General features: G+C 41.6%; 2 protein-coding genes across 2 annotated transcripts in view; both read left to right on the forward strand.

The window, feature by feature from the left end:
- Positions 1–19,388, forward strand: part of LOC135418578 (uncharacterized) — a 114,256-nt gene that overhangs the window by 54,185 nt on the left and 40,683 nt on the right. The window contains exons 34-42 of the mRNA XM_064664017.1: positions 9,090–9,540; positions 10,634–10,728; positions 11,047–11,223; positions 11,798–11,971; positions 13,295–13,543; positions 16,357–16,539; positions 17,011–17,130; positions 17,863–18,063; positions 18,342–18,536. Coding sequence (XP_064520087.1) covers positions 9,090–9,540; positions 10,634–10,728; positions 11,047–11,223; positions 11,798–11,971; positions 13,295–13,543; positions 16,357–16,539; positions 17,011–17,130; positions 17,863–18,063; positions 18,342–18,536 — 1,845 coding nt within the window. The remainder of the gene's footprint in view (positions 1–9,089; positions 9,541–10,633; positions 10,729–11,046; positions 11,224–11,797; positions 11,972–13,294; positions 13,544–16,356; positions 16,540–17,010; positions 17,131–17,862; positions 18,064–18,341; positions 18,537–19,388) is intronic.
- Positions 626–8,149, forward strand: LOC135418814 (complement factor H-related protein 3-like). The gene is made up of 4 exons (XM_064664461.1): positions 626–1,716; positions 4,493–4,681; positions 5,927–6,100; positions 7,754–8,149. The coding sequence occupies exons 1-4, from the start codon at positions 1,656–1,658 to the stop codon at positions 8,122–8,124; spliced, it is 795 nt and encodes a 264-aa protein (XP_064520531.1). The 5' UTR covers positions 626–1,655; the 3' UTR covers positions 8,125–8,149.

Raw genomic sequence — 19,388 nt, forward strand, 5'->3', positions numbered from 1 at the left:
TTTCCGCTCTGTTTCAATGTTTTTCCAGCTCTCTGAGCTTCCCATGTGAGTTAAGGAATTGGAAAGCAGCAGTGTCACTGTGCTGCTGTGACAGGGAAGGTTAAACCATCCTAAGTTCCTCACCAGTGCAGGCTGCTGCAAGATTTTGCACAGGTACAGAAGCATATGAATACCATGGTAATGTGGTAAGATTGGTGCAGAGGGACAAGTGGGACTGTCCTGGTGCTGTCAGAGCATGTCTGTCTGCAGTAGCAGCATAGGCTTCAGTACCACAGAGCAAAAGGAACTATAGATTTGGGCAGTGAATTTCTGGGAGGAGCTGTTTTCTTAGGGCTCGACTTAGACAGGGGCAAAAAATATCTTTTCAGTGGTCAGGTATTCACCAGTAACTGCAAAATGGATGCAGATCGATCATCACAGGGTCAAGGAGCAGGGTGAGAGTTCATTTTCCACATATGAGTCATTTGTCTAGGAAAGGGGAAGGAAGAGATATTATGCTGTCTAAAGAGTTCTTGTGGGTGAAACAGCTGAATGCCAGTTTTCAGCAAGACCAAGTTCTTAGAAACACAGCCCATGTTAAAAAAATAATTCCAGCTGCGTTTTAAGAAGACAAGAAGTTTTAAGGTTTGATTTGAGATCTGCTCTGTAGACACACTACTTTTATCCTAGAGCAGTACACCAACTAAGCCAGTAATTTTAAGGATATGTTGTGTGCTTTTTTGGGAGCATATACAAGACAGATCTGTGTATACTCCATGCCAGTCAGACATCACCACTGTGGGGTACCTGGTCTGCAGCTCTTTTATGTCCATCTCATATGGGCCCTTTTGTTCTGTTACATATTTTTCCCTGAATTCTCGGTCTCAAATAATTCTCTTCATATGATCTACATTTCCAATGGAGTGCACTTATAAAGCCAAGACATATCATGAAACTATTAATAAGACTGTTGCTTCTTTTTGCATAATCTTTATATTTCTCTTTGGAAAGTTCATTCTCTATCTTGCAATTTATTCACATCTTCTCCATCTTATTTCTCATGTGAAACTGAAACAAGTGCTTCAGCTTCACCTAAGTTTATTTAATCAAGAATTTGATCAAGTATATTTCCTTTGCCCTGGGCGGTTGGTTATTTTATATAAGAAAGAGTGAGTGACCAGTAAGGCACTTTATATTTTTGTCTGCCTTTTATTTTGATTGTTTTTACCATAGATCTTGAATTATATGTGTAGAGAAGTTCATTTTTACACACACAACATACAAAGAACCGCAAAATAATTTCTTTGTTCAACTGCTTTTAGATACCAAAAAATAACCTTATATGAGTATGTAGGGGATAAATCAGAAGGAAAAAAAGAGAAAAAGAAAAAAGCATGATGAAAAAACAAGGAGATTGCAGGAAAGGAATGTGTCAGCCTAAATTGCCAGGCTTTTATTTATTTATTCCTTTAGCAAGGTTTGGGGGGGGGTAAAGAAATACTTGTGTGTTGCAAGAGGTTTCGTGGAAATGACTGCTGAAATCAGAGTATAAATGGCTTGCAAGGTCAGTCTCTGGAGCAGTTAGTGAGTAAAACAGGAGTGGAAATAACACAAAGTACTCAAAAAAAGTAGGGCCCAATACTGGATGTGTTTGGATGAGTTTCTGAATCTCTAGAATGTTGCTCCTGGGCTATGCAGCTCTGCTCTTATGTTGGACGTGTTGTACTGCACAAAGAGGTAAGCTTTAATGTAGAAAAAAAATCAGAGCTCTTTCTTAAAGTGTATGTGAAGATGGTATTTAAAACAATATCTAGAGGCATTGTAGCCTTTCTAATGAACTTCTGACAACAGTGACTGAGATTTCTTCTGGCAGTATTGAACACCTTTAGTATTTCATATCTTATCATAGGTATTACTTCACCTATTTATTTGGATAACTACTGCTGTTATTAATCTGATGCCAAATTTTAAACATTCGTATCACTATAAACTAGAGCCAGATGACTAATTTTTTTTTAATTATGTTTGTTAATTATTCTAACTTCTGAAACCAGTAAACAATTAGTAGAATAAGATCAAAAATATTCCATAAATGTGCATTTATTTCTGTCTGGAATAATCGGTGAGATGACCTGAGAAAGAGGAATAATTACTAAATTGACTGAAAAGCTTATAAAATATCTCTTGACAGACTGTTTTTAGTCTATGAAATGAGATAGATGTATACAAGTATGCTTTCGTACATGTTTAAATAGGTAGCTAGTATACTGTGTATCTTTTCACAAGCCTCTGATGCTTTTTGTTTCTCTATTGAATTTATTTTTCTTTATTTGTGTTTATATTGTTTAATCTATCCTCAGTAATTTAATTTTTTTTTTTGCTTTGCACAGGCTGTTGAGGAAAGGGTGCTGTGTGGTTTTGAGCTAGTGTGTCTTTGCTTGGTTCAGGTTGGTTTTAATTTTGGGTGAAAACTATGAAGACCTTATTAATCAAAACAATCCAATTGGTTTTACTTTGAAAAATTGAAAAAAAATCAAGAAATTAAAGGAATATCTTACCTTAATTAAATATTCTTATAATAAATACTGCCTCAAAGCAACTAATAAAGTCTAATTTGTTTGCAAAGAAGTCCAGAAAAGTCCTGGAACTTGAACTAAAAATTTACCCTAATTTTCACTACTTTTTCACAGTGCTTTACTTAGGCCAGGGAGATTGCAAAGGAATGTGAATGTAGCAAAATTTGATTTATCCAGGACAATTATTACCATGGGTCAGGCAGGATTCTTAGTTCCAGCTCCATATTGGAAGTCTGTGTGAATTGTTCCAAGAGCTGAACTTTTGCACAAGGACAGAAAAACACTTCTACTTGGATTTGTAGCTTGTGCTTGACTTGGTGGAAGTTGCTACCAGCACAATGATGGTAAGAAAGCAGCTTGAGCTATTTGTAACTGAGGTCAAGTCACATGTAAATCCTGAATGAATTATTCCAGATCTCCTTGTCTCTCACTAAAGGATTTGAAGGTATGCATTTAATGCATGCTTTCAAATCTAGAAATAAAACCCTTCCAGTGTCGGTGAGTACATATGGTGAGTGCATGATGTAATTCATATAGTTTTGAAGCACATACTTTCAGTAAATTTCTTCATCTCAAGTACTAAGAAACTGCCTTTAAAAATATAATTACTAGCTGTAGTAGTAAATAAATAAATAAATAAATATAATCTGAGACTTGATGGCAATGCATACCATCAATATCAGGGCAGGAGTGGGAAAAACAGAGAGAGTTGTTATAAAACACAGATGGAAGCATTTCTTAGTAATGATGAAGAAACTAAGATCATCTTTCATGCTTCTTTTTTTATGTAAACACAGAGGAGCTGAGGCCCCATTCTGCACAACAGAAATATAAATATAAAAATATATATAAAAATATAAATATATATAAAATTCACTTTCCACATTTTGATGTGGAAGAATGAGCGTTTTTCCTGCTCACTTTGTGTCACAAATCCAAGCTACCTAGTCTGTGGTTGGGATCTGTGCAGTGTAATTCAGGAAGTTGTAACTCTGCATTCCTCACATGAAAAAGGATTCTAGTTATTTTTCCTGTAGTCCTGTTTTCAAGAAGCACCTGGACAACCTGTAGGAAAGCTTCAGTGAGAGTACTGCTGCTTTCTCAAACCTTTGGCCTTACAGCTAACTGGAGAGAGGACTTCTGTGCCAGGTCTCTGCTGCGTAATGAATGTACTCACCAAGGACTTTCCTTCCCTGCTGGAGAATTCTTCTCCCATTTATTTTCTATACAGAGATTTCATTTCTTTTCCAAGGCTTCATTTCTCAGGGGTTCTTTTATTTATTCTTGATGAATTCTCACCTTTCATGCTCAGATGGAAACCAGACTTCATTGCATCTAATTAGCTAGACTGTTCAGGCTCTGTTACTCTGGGTAAAGCTTCAGCCTTCCAAATGAGTATGTTTCAGTCACCCAGGCACTGAAAATTAGTCACTGAAATTAGTTCAATAATTATAAACAACTAAAAAATTGTTTCTTAACAACATCATTTAGTCTTTCATTAACAGCTTCCCAACATTTGTTTCTTTCTGCTTTAGTCTGGCTTTTCTCATTCTCAAGCTGTTGAGGAATTCCTTAATTAAATTGATTCAGGTTCATTTGTTGTAATTCGTAATCTCATAGATAAGAGAAAAGAAGTTTTGGAATATCAAGTGATCTGAGCCTGGAGAGAAAGTTTAGGCAATGTAAAGGTGAGAGGAGAGTTGACAGAATTTGATTGCAATGGAATTGGGAGAAATGACAGAGCTAGAAGCACTGCCAAAGACACCAGCAGCACAGTGCCATTGTTCCCACACTCCTGAGGGGTGTGCCAGGGTGGGCAGTCCTGGTTCTGTCCGTTTCTGAAAACACCCAGATGATGAGGCTGAATCTGAATTAATTGTGTGATGAGATTTTATCATGCATGTGTTGACATTGTTGCTCTTAAATTCTATTTTAAGCAAAATCGTGTGGCTACCCAGTTATAGAAAACGGCAGGTTAAGATATGACATCCGCTCCCACTTTCCGAAGAGACTTGGGCAGATTGTTGACTACTACTGTTTCCAAGATTATTTACCCCTCAACGGAAATCCCTGGGGTCAAAGTTCGTGTTCTCTAAGGGGCTGGTCTCCAGCGCCAAAATGCCTGAGTAAGTGCATTTCCAACATATGCTCAATTCTGTTATAATTATCAGAGGTCTGTGCAGCTGAAATTGTTCTGATGGAACACAAGACAAAACAGTTTCTTAGAGTCGGACTGCTTTAGCTGACCCCTGGAACTGCACCCAGACTGTCATCCTCTCTGCAGAGCTCAAAGTGTCAGCTGGGGACACTCTGAAATGAGTAAGGCTGAAATGATGCTTTTGGATTTGGGAGATTTTTTACTCTTGAAACTATTCATGAGATTAAGAAATATATGGGAAATCTTCTCTGGCTTCTGGGTAACATGCAAGCACATACTTTCCTCTGGACACACAGCTGCACATAGAGAGTTTCTACTCTTTGTCAATATATTCTCCCTTCCATGGCTTGGGCACTTTGTCTAGAGGTTCCTCTCTGAGAACCATTACCTGGTCCCTTTGGAAAGCTTTTGGAGCTGAAAAGATGTCACACTCTTGGAATAAGCTGCAAGTGATCGTGGTATCAGCAAAAGAACCAGATACACTCCTTAGATTTAAAATGAATTAGACTTACATTTAAAGCAGCAAGGTGAGATCTCCTCTCAGACATCTTCAGTCACAGCAAAATTCCTGCCTACTGGTAGGACTGGAAAGTGGATTACAAAAGGTTGATCTTTCCTTGATGCCCTCAGTGGAGTGGTGCTCAGTGCAGGAAATGAATGGAGCCCTGCCTGGAGGAAAGGACCAGTTACTCAGATAACACACTATAACATTCCTTCAGCCCATGTCTGGGCTCTTGGGGTGCAGGAGGCCATAGAGCCAGCGTGCCAAGCTGTTGCTAAAATCTCTAGACCTGCTTTGAGAGGCTGATACACTTCCACAGAGATGCTAAAATCTCCAGGAGGCAAATGCTGAAATTCCCTCTGTGCAAACAGCAACAGTTTAGAGACAAAGCAGACCAAACTAGAGCTGGTGCACATGAACAGTAGGTAAGAGATTGTGGTTACTAGACCAGCTCTTTTTGCTTTATGTAGTGACTTCCACTTCTGTTCATGTGATTCATTAATCTCAGGGCAGTGAAATAAAGCAAGCTTTCATTCAGGTTTGCACACAAATGTCTTTTTGGAGAGGAAGGCTACAGAAATGTGTTTGGAGGCCTGTTTCTTAGCAACTGTCTTCCTAAGAATTATTTTACCTCAGTTCTTGCTGTAGAGATTACTGTTGCTAAATGTACTTCCTTCTTCTTTAGAAAAATGTTCTTCCTTTCTTCTTTAGAGAAGTGTTATACCAGGCAGCTGATAAATGGTTATTTCCCAAGAGGCGGGACGGATTTTTACAAACAAGGTGAAAGAACTACATACACCTGCAACCCTGGTTACCATGCTGAGCACCAAGTCGTCACGTGCACAATGAATGGCTGGTTCCCTCATCCCAGATGTATCCCTGACAGTGAGTGTGCTTGTATTTTCTTGAGATTTCTGTCTAAAAGCAGTAAATACATCATCACATGACCCATCACCACAGCTTAGTAACTCTAAGTCAAGGTGCTGTACAATGGAAAGGCAGTGCTGTGATTGTCTCACCTGTCCTCCACAGCTCTCGTGTCCCTGTGCTGCTGAGGTCGGTCACTATAAGACACCCGGAGTGTACCCCTGTAAAACAGCCACATGTCGCTCCTCCAGATATAAGATGTGAGCTCTGGGATGGGAGTCATAATCCCTTTGTCTTCCCTAGAGGAATCTTGTTCTAGCATGGCTGTGCAGTCGTAAATAGCAATCATTTCCCTTGCACAGACTCCTTTCAGCCTCTCGCTGTGCCACCTGATCCTTGTTCCTCTTGCTTTCTTTCCCATTGGCATCATACTGGCAGGTGGGAGGAATAGGAAGGGTACCTCTCCAGTTCATTTCCAGCTTTTGTTCCTGATTTGCACCAAGCCTGAAATTGCTCTAATATCTCACAGGAGCTTTAAATATTTAGACAATTATTTCCTATGGACAAAGAAATAATTCAATATACCTTTTCTTGAACTGTAAGAATAGTTTTTTAGGAAACAATTCCACACTGATAGAGACTCTTACCATCTAATGTTTTGGATTGCCACCCACTGAGATTTTGACTTAGCATTGATCAAGAAAAATGAAATTTTCTGATTCCTAGTGTTAGGCAATTCTGGGCATCACTGTGAAATTTAAACTTTTGAAGGTGTTGCACTACAGTATCATAAACCCTGCTCCCAACGATAATTACATCCTCTAGTGTTCTTCAAAGTGCTTTAGGTTTTGGGTTTTTTTATATCCTTGTTTACTTGGCTCTCTAGTATGAAAATATTTCTATTTGTTATAGTGTTAATTTCTTCAAATGAAGACAGTCCTTGACAGAATGATTAAGTAGTAAAGAATTTAATACTCTGTGCATGTTTTCTTTCAGAATACAAGACCAAAACAGCCAACCAAAGCAACTGATTTCCATCCATTGAAAAAATGTATTAAACATTATATATTAACAATGGATCAAACATTCTATATAAACAATAGATTAAATTAACAAGGTATTAAACAATATATTAAACATTAATGTTTAGGTAATATTAAAATGGCTTAAAGAATGTATTCCAAGTGACAGGAAACCGGTTACAACATTGGGTCTGTCTGCACTAGTGTTTTATTGTGCAAGAAGGGGGCCTTTGGTAGAGATTTGCTTCAGTCCTGCAGTCTGTACACTCTGAATGACTTCTCCGTGGCAGGACTGAGGTGACACCTGCACACTGCAGTGCTGTGCCCCTGCCTTGCAGTATGGACAGGAGGTGCTCTCTGTGCATGCACAGTGCTGTGCAGGCCCAACAGGAGTTTCATTTCTAGTGAAGACCAGACGTGGACATACAGTTTGGGAAGCTTGCAGGATTGCTGCAAATCAAACCCCTCTCTATCCCTGTTTGTGTCCCCCAAGAAGAGAGCTCAGTGCAGAAGGAAAACTTCATGTGCTCTTAAAATTAAATGGCCTAAGTCCTAGAATGCTGCTGCTTTTGTCTTCCTCCTGCTGTGATTTATAAGCATGCAGTTTAGCAGTATTTCACTTGCAAGAAATTTTGTCTATCTCTTTCAGTAAAATGCAGGCAGATCTATGTTGAGAATGGTTATTTCACCACGTCAAGAACCGAGTTCCGTTTAAAAGAAGTGGCCCCGTATAGATGTAATACTGGCTTTGTAACTGCAGATGGACAAGAAAAAGGAGAGACACAGTGCCAAGTTAATGGCTGGACCCCACCTCCAAAATGCATCAGTGAGTACCTAAACATGTCAGAGCTCCCTACCATTGTCACCATCATAGAAATGGTGTCCTGTGGACTCAGAGTTTTGCCATCCAGATTGGTGGAGTTTTCTTACTGGGCAGAGACTCCAATCTCTGATCCTTCAGAGGTTAATCATTCTCAGGCTCTAGGATATACAGAGAGAAAACATAAAGGTATTGAGTAAGGTGGGGAAAATCGAGTGTCTTCTTGGTGACCTATCTTTTTGGATCTCTTTAGCATTAAGTAAATGGTAATCACTGACTGTTCAGTGATTCTTACCAGAGAAAAAGTACATTTGCCCAAATTTATTTCCAATTTATGAAGAAATGCCTGTGAAGCAAGGCATTCAGCCAAGAACTTTCTTTAAATGTGACCAAACTAGAGAAAAATAGGATTCTTTATTTGGAACTTTTTTCCTCTCCTGACCAGGGGTGTATCTGGATCCCTTTCCCCACCCTCGACGTGGGAGAGCCCAGTTGTGGTTCCTTCTCCATCTGAAGAACCATTCCGACGTCTTGAGGGATAGGGAAAGGGAACTCCAGGGACAGGGTTTTTCAGGCCCCGAGCCTGGAGGGGAGAGGTGCTCCCCCCTCCCCCCACCACCCACGTGGCCCCATGGCAGGCACAGAGACAGCACACCGGGCGTGGAGAGGAGGCAAGAGAGTGTTTATTGTTGGGGATGTCACATTTATAGGGTTAGGGAGAATCACAGGTTAACCAATTAGAAGTCTCAAGGGGCTTACAGGAACACCCAATCACAGGAAGGGGTTAACAAGGACCAATGGGACACCTCAGGACACCTTTCCCAGGACATTCCTGCATGGGAGATAACAGTTGCTGTGGGGGGTGTTGGGAAGAAGAAACATGTGTTTACAAAGGGACCACAAAGAGCCATCCTAAAACATGTTCAAACAAGTTTCTCATCAGACTTAGTGCTACATCCCACCCTTTTTTATTCCTTAAAGATGAATATGTCTTTATTGATATATGGATTTTAAATTTACCCCATTCTCTTAGTGTCTGAGGGTGTCCCTATAAAACAGAATTTAAAAATGTTTTTATTGATGTATTCATAAACAAGTTTTTCACTTACACAAACTTCCAATTTACTGCTGAACCAAACAAACTACTTATTGCTGTTAATTTTAGTTTCATTAGAGTCCAAATGGTTGTTTTCTTCTGTTCCTCGGAGGCAGTCCTGGTGTCCAGAGGGGCTGCGGCGGCGGCTGCTGCCTCGGCCACATGGTGGGACGTGGGGGGTGCTGTGTGCGGCAGGAGCAGGGCAGAGGAAGGATCGGCGGGATCGGCGGGGGCCGCCAGCAGCGCCGGGGTCTCGGCGGGGCGGCGGTACCGCGGGTGTCCGGTCCGGTCTGTTGCGGGGCGGGGTGCGCCCCGGGCGGCTCGGAAGGTGGGAGCTGGAGCGGCGGGAGCGGGGCTGGCTGATGTCGGGGCTTCCCCAGAGCCGCGGCACGGCGGGGCCGGCCCGGGGCCGGGAGCCGCGCAGGGGGATTGCTGCGGAGCTGTTTCTAGCAGCTTTAACCCTTTTTTCGCCATGCTGGCGTGGTCTAAGTCCCTTGTTAGAAACGGGACTATCTTTCAGGTTAGCAAAACAGTCTTATTAGATGACTTGCGGATGGAATTAGATATGTTCTTTAAGCTTTCTTTTTCTCTCTTAAAGAGGCATGCACGCTTCTTGTAGTTACAGGTTTACCAGTTCTGGATCCCTTTCCCCACCCTCGACGTGGGAGAGCCCAGTTGTGGTTCCTTCTCCATCTGAAGAACCATTCCGACGTCTTGAGGGATAGGGAAAGGGAACTCCAGGGACAGGGTTTTTCAGGCCCCGAGCCTGGAGGGGAGAGGTGCTCCCCCCTCCCCCCACCACCCACGTGGCCCCATGGCAGGCACAGAGACAGCACACCGGGCGTGGAGAGGAGGCAAGAGAGTGTTTATTGTTGGGGATGTCACATTTATAGGGTTAGGGAGAATCACAGGTTAACCAATTAGAAGTCTCAAGGGGCTTACAGGAACACCCAATCACAGGAAGGGGTTAACAAGGACCAATGGGACACCTCAGGACACCTTTCCCAGGACATTCCTGCATGGGAGATAACAGTTGCTGTGGGGGGTGTTGGGAAGAAGAAACATGTGTTTACAAAGGGACCACAAAGAGCCATCCTAAAACATGTTCAAACAAGTTTCTCATCAGACTTAGTGCTACAGGTGTAGGTCTGTTTTTTTAATAACTGTCTTCCTAAGAATTTTTTACCTCAGTTCTTGCTGTAGAAATTACTGTTGTTAAATGTGCTTCCTTTCTTCTTTAGAAAAATGTACTTCCTTCTTCTTTAGAAAAATGTACTTCCTTTCTTCTTTAGACGTATGTTATGCCAGCCAGCTGATAAATGGTTATTTCCCAAGAGGCAGGATGGGTCTTTACAAACAAGGTGAAAGAACTACATACACCTGCAACGCTGATTACCATGCTGTGCATAATGTCGTCACGTGCACAATGAATGGCTGGTTCCCTCATCCCAGATGTATCCCTGACAGTGAGTGTGCTTGTATTTTGTTGAGGTTTCTGTCTAAAAGCAGTAAACACATCATCACATGACCCATAACCACTTCTTAGTAACTCTAAGTCAAGGTGCTGTACAATGGAAAGGCAGTGCTGTGATTGTCTCACCTGTCCTCCACAGCTCTCGTGTCCCTGTGCTGCTGAGGTCGGTCACTGTAAGACACCCGGAGTGTACCCCTGTAAAACAGCCACATGTCGCTCCTCCAGATATAGGATGTGAGCTCTGGGATGGGAGTCATAATCCCTTTGTCTTTCCTAGAGAAATCTTGTTCTAGCATAGCTGTGCAGCCGTAAATAGCAATCATTTCCCTTGCACAGACTCCTTTCAGCCTTTGGTAGAGATCAAACCCCTGTCCATCCCTGTTTGTGTCCCCCAAGAAGAGAGCTCAGTGCAGAAGGAAAACTTCATGTGCTCTTAAAATTAAATGGCCTAAGTCCTAGAATGCTGCTGCTTTTGTCTTCCTTCTGCTGTGATTAATAAGCATGCAGTTTAGCAGTATTTCACTTGCAAGAAATTTTGTCTATCTCTTTCAGTAAAATGCCAGCCGATCTATGTTCAGAATGGTTATTTCACCACGTCAAGAACTGAGTTCCGTTTAAAAGAAGTGGCCCCGTATAGATGTAATACTGGCTTTGTAACTGCAGATGGACAAGAAAAAGGAGAGACACAGTGCCAAGAAAATGGCTGGACTCCACCTCCAAAATGCATCAGTGAGTACCTAAACATGTCACCATCATAGAAATGGTGTCCTGTGGACTCAGAGTTTTGCCATCCAGATTGGTGGAGTTTTCTTACTGGGCAGAGACTCAAATCTCTGATCCTTCAGAGGTTAATCATTCTCAGGCTCTAGGATATAAAGAGAGAAAACATAAAGGTATTGAGTAAGGTGGGGAAAATCTAGTGTCTTCTTGGTGACCTATCTTTTTGGATCTCTTTAGCATTAAGTAAATGGTAATCACTGACTGTTCAGTGATTCTTACCAGAGAAAAAGTACATTTGCCCAAATTTATTCTCAATGTATGAAGAAATGCCTGTGAAGCAAGGCATTCAGCCAAGAACTTTCTTTAAATATGACTAAACTAGAGACAAATAGGATTCTTTATTTGGAACTTCTTTCCTCTCCTGACCAGGGGTGTAGGCCTGTTTTTTTAGTAACTGTCTTCCTAAGAATTTTTTACCTCAGTTCTTGCTGTAGAAATTACTGTTGTTAAATGTACTTCCTTTCTTCCTCAGAAAAATGTACTTCCTTCTTCTTTAGAAAAATGTACTTCCTTTCTTCTTTAGACGTATGTTATACCAGCCAGCTGATAAATGGTTATTTCCCAAGAGACGGGACGGATTTTTACAAACAAGGTGAAAGAACTACATACACCTGCAACCCTGATTACCATGCTGAGCACCAAGTCGTCACGTGCACAATGAATGGCTGGTTCCCTCATCCCAGATGTATCCCTGACAGTGAGTGTGCTTGTATTTTGTTGAGGTTTCTGTCTAAAAGCAGTAAACACATCATCACATGACCCATCACTAGGACTTAGTAACTCTAAGTCAAGATGCTGTACAATGGAAAGGCAGTGCTGTGATTGTCTCACCTGTCCTCCACAGCTCTCGTGTCCCTGTGCTGCTGAGGTCAGTCACTAAAGACATTCACACACGTGGCTCCTCCAGATATAGGATGTGAGCTCTGGGATGGGAGTCATAATCCCTTTGTCTTCCCTAGAGGAATCTTGTTCTAGCATAGCTGTGCAGGTGTAAATAGCAATCATTTCCCTTGCACAGACTCCTTTCAGCCTCTCGCTGTGCCACCTGATCCTTGTTCCTCTTGCTTTCTTTCCCATTGGCATCATACTGGCAGGTGGGAGGAATAGGAAGGGTACCTCTCCAGTTCCTTTCCAGCTTCTGTTCCTGACTGGCACCAAGCCTGAAATTGCTCTAATATCTCACAGGAGCTTTAAATATTTAGACAATTATTTCCTATGGACAAAGAAATAATTCAATATACCTTTTCTTGAACTGTAAGAATAGTTTTTTAGGAAACAATTCCACACTGATAGAGACTCTTACCATCTAATGTTTTGGATTGTCACCCACTGAGATTTTGACCTAAAAATGAGCAAGAAAAGTGAAATTTTCTGATTCCTAGTGTTAGGCAATTCTGGGCATCACGCTGAAATTTAAACTTTTGAAGGTGTTGCACTAAATGTTGCAACACTGGGTCTGTCTAGTGTTTTATTGTGCAAGAAGGGGGCCTTTGGTAGAGATTTGCTTCAGTCCTGCAGTCTGTGCACTCTGAATGACTTCTCTGAGGCAGGACTGAGGTGACACCTGCACACTGCAGTGCTGTGCCCCTGCCTTGCAGTATGGACAGGAGGTGCTCTCCGTGCATGCACAGTGCTGTGCAGGCCCAACAGGAGTTTCATTTCTAGTGAAGACCAGACGTGGACATACAGTTTGGGAAGCTTGCAGGATTGCTGCAAATCAAACCCCTCTCTATCCCTGTTTGTGTCCCCCAAGAAGAGAGCTCAGTGCAGAAGGAAAACTTCATGTGCTCTTAAAATTAAATGGCCTAAGTCCTAGAATGCTGCTGCTTTTGTCTTCCTTCTGCTGTGATTTATAAGCATGCAGTTTAGCAGTATTTCACTTGCAAGAAATTTTGTCTATCTCTTTCAGTAAAATGCAGGCAGATCTATGTTCAGAATGGTCATTTCACCACGTCAAGAACTGAGTTCCATTTAAGGGAAGTGGCCCCGTATAGATGTAATACTGGCTTTGTAACTGCAGGAGGACAAGAAAAAGGAGAGACACAGTGCCAAGAAAATGGCTGGACCCCACCTCCAAAATGCATCAGTGAGTACCTAAACATGTCAGAGCTCCCTACCATTGTCACCATCATAGAAATGGTGTCCTGTGGACTCAGAGTTTTGCCATCCAGATTGGTGGAGTTTTCTTACTGGGCAGAGACTCCAATCTCTGATCCTTCAGAGGTTAATCATTCTCAGGTTCTAGGATATACAGAGAGAAAACATAAAGGTATTGAGTAAGGTGGGGAAAATCTAGTGTCTTCTTGGTGACCTATCTTTTTGGATCTCTTTAGCATTAAGTAAATGGTAATCACTGACCTGTTCGGTGATTCTTACATGAGTAAAAGTACATTTGCCCAAATTTATTCCCAATTTATGAAGAAATGCCTGTGAAGCAAGGCATTCAGCCAAGAACTTTCTTTAAATGTTACCAAACTAGAGACAAATAGGATTCTTTATTTGGAACTACTTTCCTCCCCTGAACAGCGGTGTGGTATAGTAAAAGACTTAATATTCCATTGTCGGGATGCTGAGGCTCATAATATTGACCAACTTTAGCTGCCATTTTATCTTCTCCTTTTATTTCACACTGTCTTTACCTAGGACTTTGTGGCTTCTTTTCTGACCCCTCACAAATGATCACAAGGAACAAGAGTACAAACCATTTGCTGTGACACCAAAAATAATAATAATATGTAGCAGAAGGAAATAATTGAACCTAAGCAAGAAGTATTTATGCTAAATATTACTTCTAGACACATGTTTCTAAAGATTAATGCAATAGATAATATGTGAACATACTACATATTCTACATGAATATTCTGGCAATGCACAATTAGTATTTTTTCAAATATACCAACAGGGATGATGCTTCCAAAGAGCAATGTTTCTGGATAACAAAATGCCCTTTCTTTTACTCTACAGAATTATGTAAAGCACCAGAGGACATTTTGATTCACCACACAAATAAAAATGTGTTCATGCCTGAAGATAGAATTGAGTATTCATGTTTGGAAGGATATAAAACTGCAAATAATATGCCAACTGATACCACAAGGTGTGGCATAAATGGTGAATGGAGTCCAGCACCCAAGTGTCTCGGTGAATATTTTGTGTTTGTTAATTAGCATAACTCTGTATGCACTCTGTGAACCTTTTTTCTTTAAGACTTTCTTTGGTTTTGTTCTAATCAGTAGCATTTCATGTACTTTCTGTAGGGTGTACATTATATATTAAAATATTTTGTCTTTGTAGTAATAGAATGTGCAATGCTGACATTGCCCAATGGAGATTTTTATCCCAAGAAGGGTAAATACCCCAATGGAGATGTTGTGAAATTTACCTGTGCAAACAAGTTTGTAAGAGTGGGACCTGCCTCTGTTCAGTGCTACTCCTTCGGATGGTTTCCATCACCACCAGTGTGTAAAGGCAATTATTTTGTTAACTTTATCGCAGTAGGAAATAGAATCATAGAATCAGCTGGGTTGGAAAGGAGCTCTGAGATCATCAAGTCCAACTCTTCATTTTTTTTCTTTTTTTTTTTTTTTTTTTTGAAATCCAGTCTATGTTTTCCCCCATTCCGTACACCAGAAAAATCAAGTCCAGATTTCCCCAGACTTCCATACTCAGGCTAAAATCCAGTTGGGCTTTTCCTCCACCCCCCCAAAGCGGCCCCAGGCCCCAGGCCCCACCCCCCACAGAGGCACTGCAAGGTACCAACCCCTCAAGGAATGAGGATGCCTTGGTCCTAAACACTTCTGCAGACACCTTCTATAAGCCAGTCTTGCTCCAAAAGACAACCATCCCGCCTTCATCTCTAACAGGCCAAGAACTAGGCCTCTTGGGATCATTTCATGGCGTTTTCCTATTTTGTGTGAAAGATTCTCAACAGCTGAGCTTTCAGTGTTGGAATTTCTGCGAGCTTTGGTTGTGCAATATGATGTTATGAAGTTCTGCAGTGACTGAAAGCGAATTGGCAAATGGCTTGCACAAAATAGTAATCAGGTTATTGACTGTAATGTTTGAAAAATTAGTTATTATACAGAAATGCATAAATAATGTGCAATATGGCAGCCAGGAGTGATTCATTTGAGTAATGTCCTCTCTTACTATATCCTAAATGTCCGAAGTTTTGCCACTGCCTAATGTTGATACCCCTCAGATATTGTATCCTATGTTCTTTTTTCTAATCACATGATATTGAAGAAAAAAAAAGGTGGGCTGAAGATGGCACAGAACTGGACCCAAGCAAAAGAAACCCAGTGAAGGATTTTCCTGTGAAATTCCTTAGCTTCATCTAGTAGGATGAATAAATTCATGCCAGAGGAAAAATATATACCTCTGTATTTATCCTTTTTAAGGCAGAGTACAACTTACTGGCATCTGAAAAGAGTTTCTTGTGCTGGTGCTACTCCCTTTCATGAGGCTCATGGGCTTTCATGAAGCTTGAGAGGATGAAGGGACCTCATATTTCTGACTTCCCTTTCTTCCCACTCAGTCAATTCCCTTAATAGGAGTTCCATTCACTCCATCAAAACTGAATTCCTTTAATATGCCCTATATATATCACTTGCTATGTGATTTTTAGAACATAGGTTGTTATTACTTGCAGAACTGTCAATTTTTATTTTTTTTTAAGAATACTGAAGTTGCCATCCTTGTAATACTTTTTTTTTTTCCTTGCAACAAATGTGGGTAGAGCCCTTCCCAAATCTTCGTTCGCAAAGCCTAGCTATGATGATGATGAATACTTTTTTTCTCTTAAAACTCGGTTGGTTTTATCAAGCACTTCTTTTATCATAGCAGGCATTGACAGTGCATGGAAGTAAGAGACATGAGGAGTGAGCCAGGATCACACATATCTGTTTGTGATCTCCAGCCCACCATGAATCCAGATATTCAAAGGCATAAATCAATGATCCGTTTAACCTGTTCCACTGATTTTTCTTAACTTTAAACAACAAATTCAGTGTGTTTTATGTTGTACTTTACTGTGCTTGAAGTACTGAGTTCAGAGCATAGATTTGATCTCTTGATTTCAGAGAAGGCCAGAGGCTGTGGACCTCCCCCTGAAATTACCAACGGAAATATTGCTGGTGGCTCTGAGGAACAGTATCAACATGGGGACAGAAAGCACTATGAGTGTAACATGGAATTTAAATTGGTTGGATCAAAGGAAATAGAATGTGTTGATGGAGAGTGGTCACCTCCTCCCTCTTGCATTGGTAATCTACTTTAACACTACTTATGAGAAGTCTGTAATTCACTGTAAACTAATACATCACAGATATTGTCACAATTAACATTACATATTTGCAGATATGTTATGTTAAAAATGATGTTGTGAATGAAGAGTCAGGAAAAGCCATTACCTTTTCCTGTCGCTACCACTGCAACAGTACTATTTATTTTATTATGACTTACTGTGTTATGCATTTGCACTCATCATTAGCAGGAAGATGCTGTTATTTACATAAGATTATCATGAACAGGTAACTGCAGAAAAGCAATAGAACATAAGTTGCTAAAGAAAGTGTAGTTAAGCAACTGCAGTCTTTTTATTTACACAGACTGATCTAAGATGGCATATAAAACTTTCAGGTAGTCTCTCAAGAGCTGTGTGCTTCTTTGTTTGTGTAGTATATTGCATAATGGAGTCTCAGTTTTGACTGGAAGCCTTAAATAGTATCCCATAGTCTGTAAATCAGCATTATTTACTACTTATTATTTATTACTTAGTTGCCTGTATGTCTTGAAAGGATCTCAGTATATCACTTGTACTGATGGGCAGTGGTCAAGCCCCCCTGTTTGCCTAGGTACGTGGAAGCATGTGCTGGGTGGCCAAAGGCTGTGTGACTGCTCCTCTCTTCTTTTTCTCTGACTCTGAGGGCAGAACTTGTGCAGCAGCATTTGTGCTGGGGCTGTGATGTTGGCAGGGCAGAACAGCAGCGAGTCCTTCTTTTATCCCCAAAGAGTTTCTCTGAAAGTTAGCTCCTGTAGTCCTTTCTGCTGCCAGGAGCTCTGCAAGGAGAGGACTTGGGCTGAACCCCCCTCTGTGAGGGGATCTCCACCTCTGTGCAAAGCTCCTGAGGGTTCCCAAGCTGGGGATGCTGCTACAGGCAGCAGGCTGTGAACAAGGAGGAGTGATCTGAGTGTGTGGCAGTTCTGGGGACATCCAGGCTTGCATCTCTGACATGGTAAGGAGAAAATAAATTTAGAGAAGTACAGAGCAGAAGGGAAGGATCTCAAAAAACATGTGGTCAAATTCATTGGTGCCTGGTGCCTTCCTCACCTGTGCTTCATTCTTGCCCTGTGTGACTGTCAGACTGAAAAGGCTTCTCCACAGCTCTGTGTGGCATCTCAACCATGGTCTTTTTTCCCTTTTAGGCTGGCTGTGAATGTCTTTTCTGTGGCAAGTAACAGAGGATGAGAGCAAATAGCTGGAAGGATTTTCTGATGCAAAGAACTTGTGTAGGCTCTAGGGGCAAAACAGTTACCTGTGGTGTGCCTGTATGAAATGCTGACACTCTTCTCTTCAATTTTTCAAGTGGCCTGTACAGCATCAGAAGAAGATATGGACAGAAACAATATTGAGCTGAAAGGGTCCAGAGAAACCAAGCTGACTTCCACATCGGGTGACTATATTGAATTTCGTTGTAAAGCAGGATATGTGAAAGAGCAAGAGCCTTCCCACTTCAGAGTCCAGTGTGTGGAGGGAGTGTTGGATTACCCACGATGCAGGCTGGGCAGTAAGTCATCTCCTCTTCAGCCACAGATTAGCTGCTGTGGTGCTGCAATTTTAGTGCTGAAAGGGGAGCAAAAAGCCTTTCCCTTTCCTGGGGAAGTGCGTGGGGAGGAGCCAGAGTGCAGAAGCCTGTTGTAAGCTACAGGCAGGGAGGGGCAGCAAGAAGCCATTGGGCAGCATTCCTGAGCTGGAAAGACTGCTGGGGAAAGGGCACAGTGGTTTCACAGCATCAGTTGTCTGGTGTGAGATCTACAGGCAAATAATGAAAGTCCTTTTTTTCAGGGAGCTGTACAGTGAATACGGAGCATATGGAAAGCAACAATATTCAACTACAGTCACGCCAGTCAAGAACTTCCACCTATCGCTCTGGGGATTTTATTTTCTTTGAATGCAAATGGTGGCACAAACCACTTTCAAGAGCTGAGAAATTTAGAGCAGAGTGCCTGGATGGAGTGATTACATATCCTACATGTCAACGTAAGTGCACAGTGCTGAGGACACAGGGTGGGAGTTGTAGGAGGCAGTTTTGATGGAATTGCCTGACCACTGCTCTGAGGAGCCTCTGTGGTGCCTGAGGATTGGTATTCATGACTTTCCCCCTTTTTTGTCTTTACACTGCAGCGAGGTTTTGATAAATGGAAATGGCATGAAGGAGGCCAGCTGTGGAAATGCAAGAGCCCTCAGCCAACCCAGTGATTTCAGCTCAGTTTTTCCTGGTGTTTCCCATTTTGCTGTGCTCTGTTTGCAGCTTAGCCAATGTTCTGCCTTGGAATTTGTTATATTATTTTTATGATTGGATGATTTTGTTTGCATATTATCCACATTTTATCCATTTTTGTAAATGTATGTACATTTTGTCCATCCAAATGGCTGTGCTTGCCTTTTATCCACTCTATACTGTTCTATCTGTTAGTTTCATTAACAATTGTGTCCTGAACTAGGCTGGCTTTGGTGGCATACTGAGACAAGAATTAAAGCTCGTGAGTAATTTGATTCTCAGCACTTGTCTATTCGTACTTTCTTCTCCATGTGCTTGCCTGGAAACTACCCTGGCGTCACAGCTGAGTGTCCTGAGTACCTGATCAGGAGGAGCAAGTAAGTGGAGCCCACAGCTCCATCTGCTCTCCACAAACAAGGACAAAGTGCTTGTGGAAAGCAGCAGCAGCCTTGCTGTGGTAACTGTGTACTAATGGAGTTCATGATTCAGAGGGGAGAGAGGAAAGCGAGTAGAGTACAAATCAGGCCCCCTAGGAGAGCATGATTTTGACTGTGGGAGTGACCGCCCACCCGCCCACACCCACCCACCCACCCACCCACAGGACTTTGCCG

The sequence above is a fragment of the Pseudopipra pipra genome, chromosome 9, assembly GCF_036250125.1.
Source record: "Pseudopipra pipra isolate bDixPip1 chromosome 9, bDixPip1.hap1, whole genome shotgun sequence".
NCBI lineage: Eukaryota > Metazoa > Chordata > Aves > Passeriformes > Pipridae > Pseudopipra > Pseudopipra pipra.

Excerpts from the sequence above, each read along its gene's own strand:
- LOC135418814 (XM_064664461.1), top strand. The coding sequence starts at position 1,656 with ATGTTGCTCCTGGGCTATGCAGCTCTGCTCTTATGTTGGACGTGTTGT. Across the intron at positions 1,717-4,492 it reads GTGTTGTACTGCACAAAGAG|CAAAATCGTGTGGCTACCCA; the intron begins GTAAGCTTTAAT and ends TTCTATTTTAAG. Across the intron at positions 4,682-5,926 it reads TCCAGCGCCAAAATGCCTGA|AGAAGTGTTATACCAGGCAG; the intron begins GTAAGTGCATTT and ends TTTCTTCTTTAG.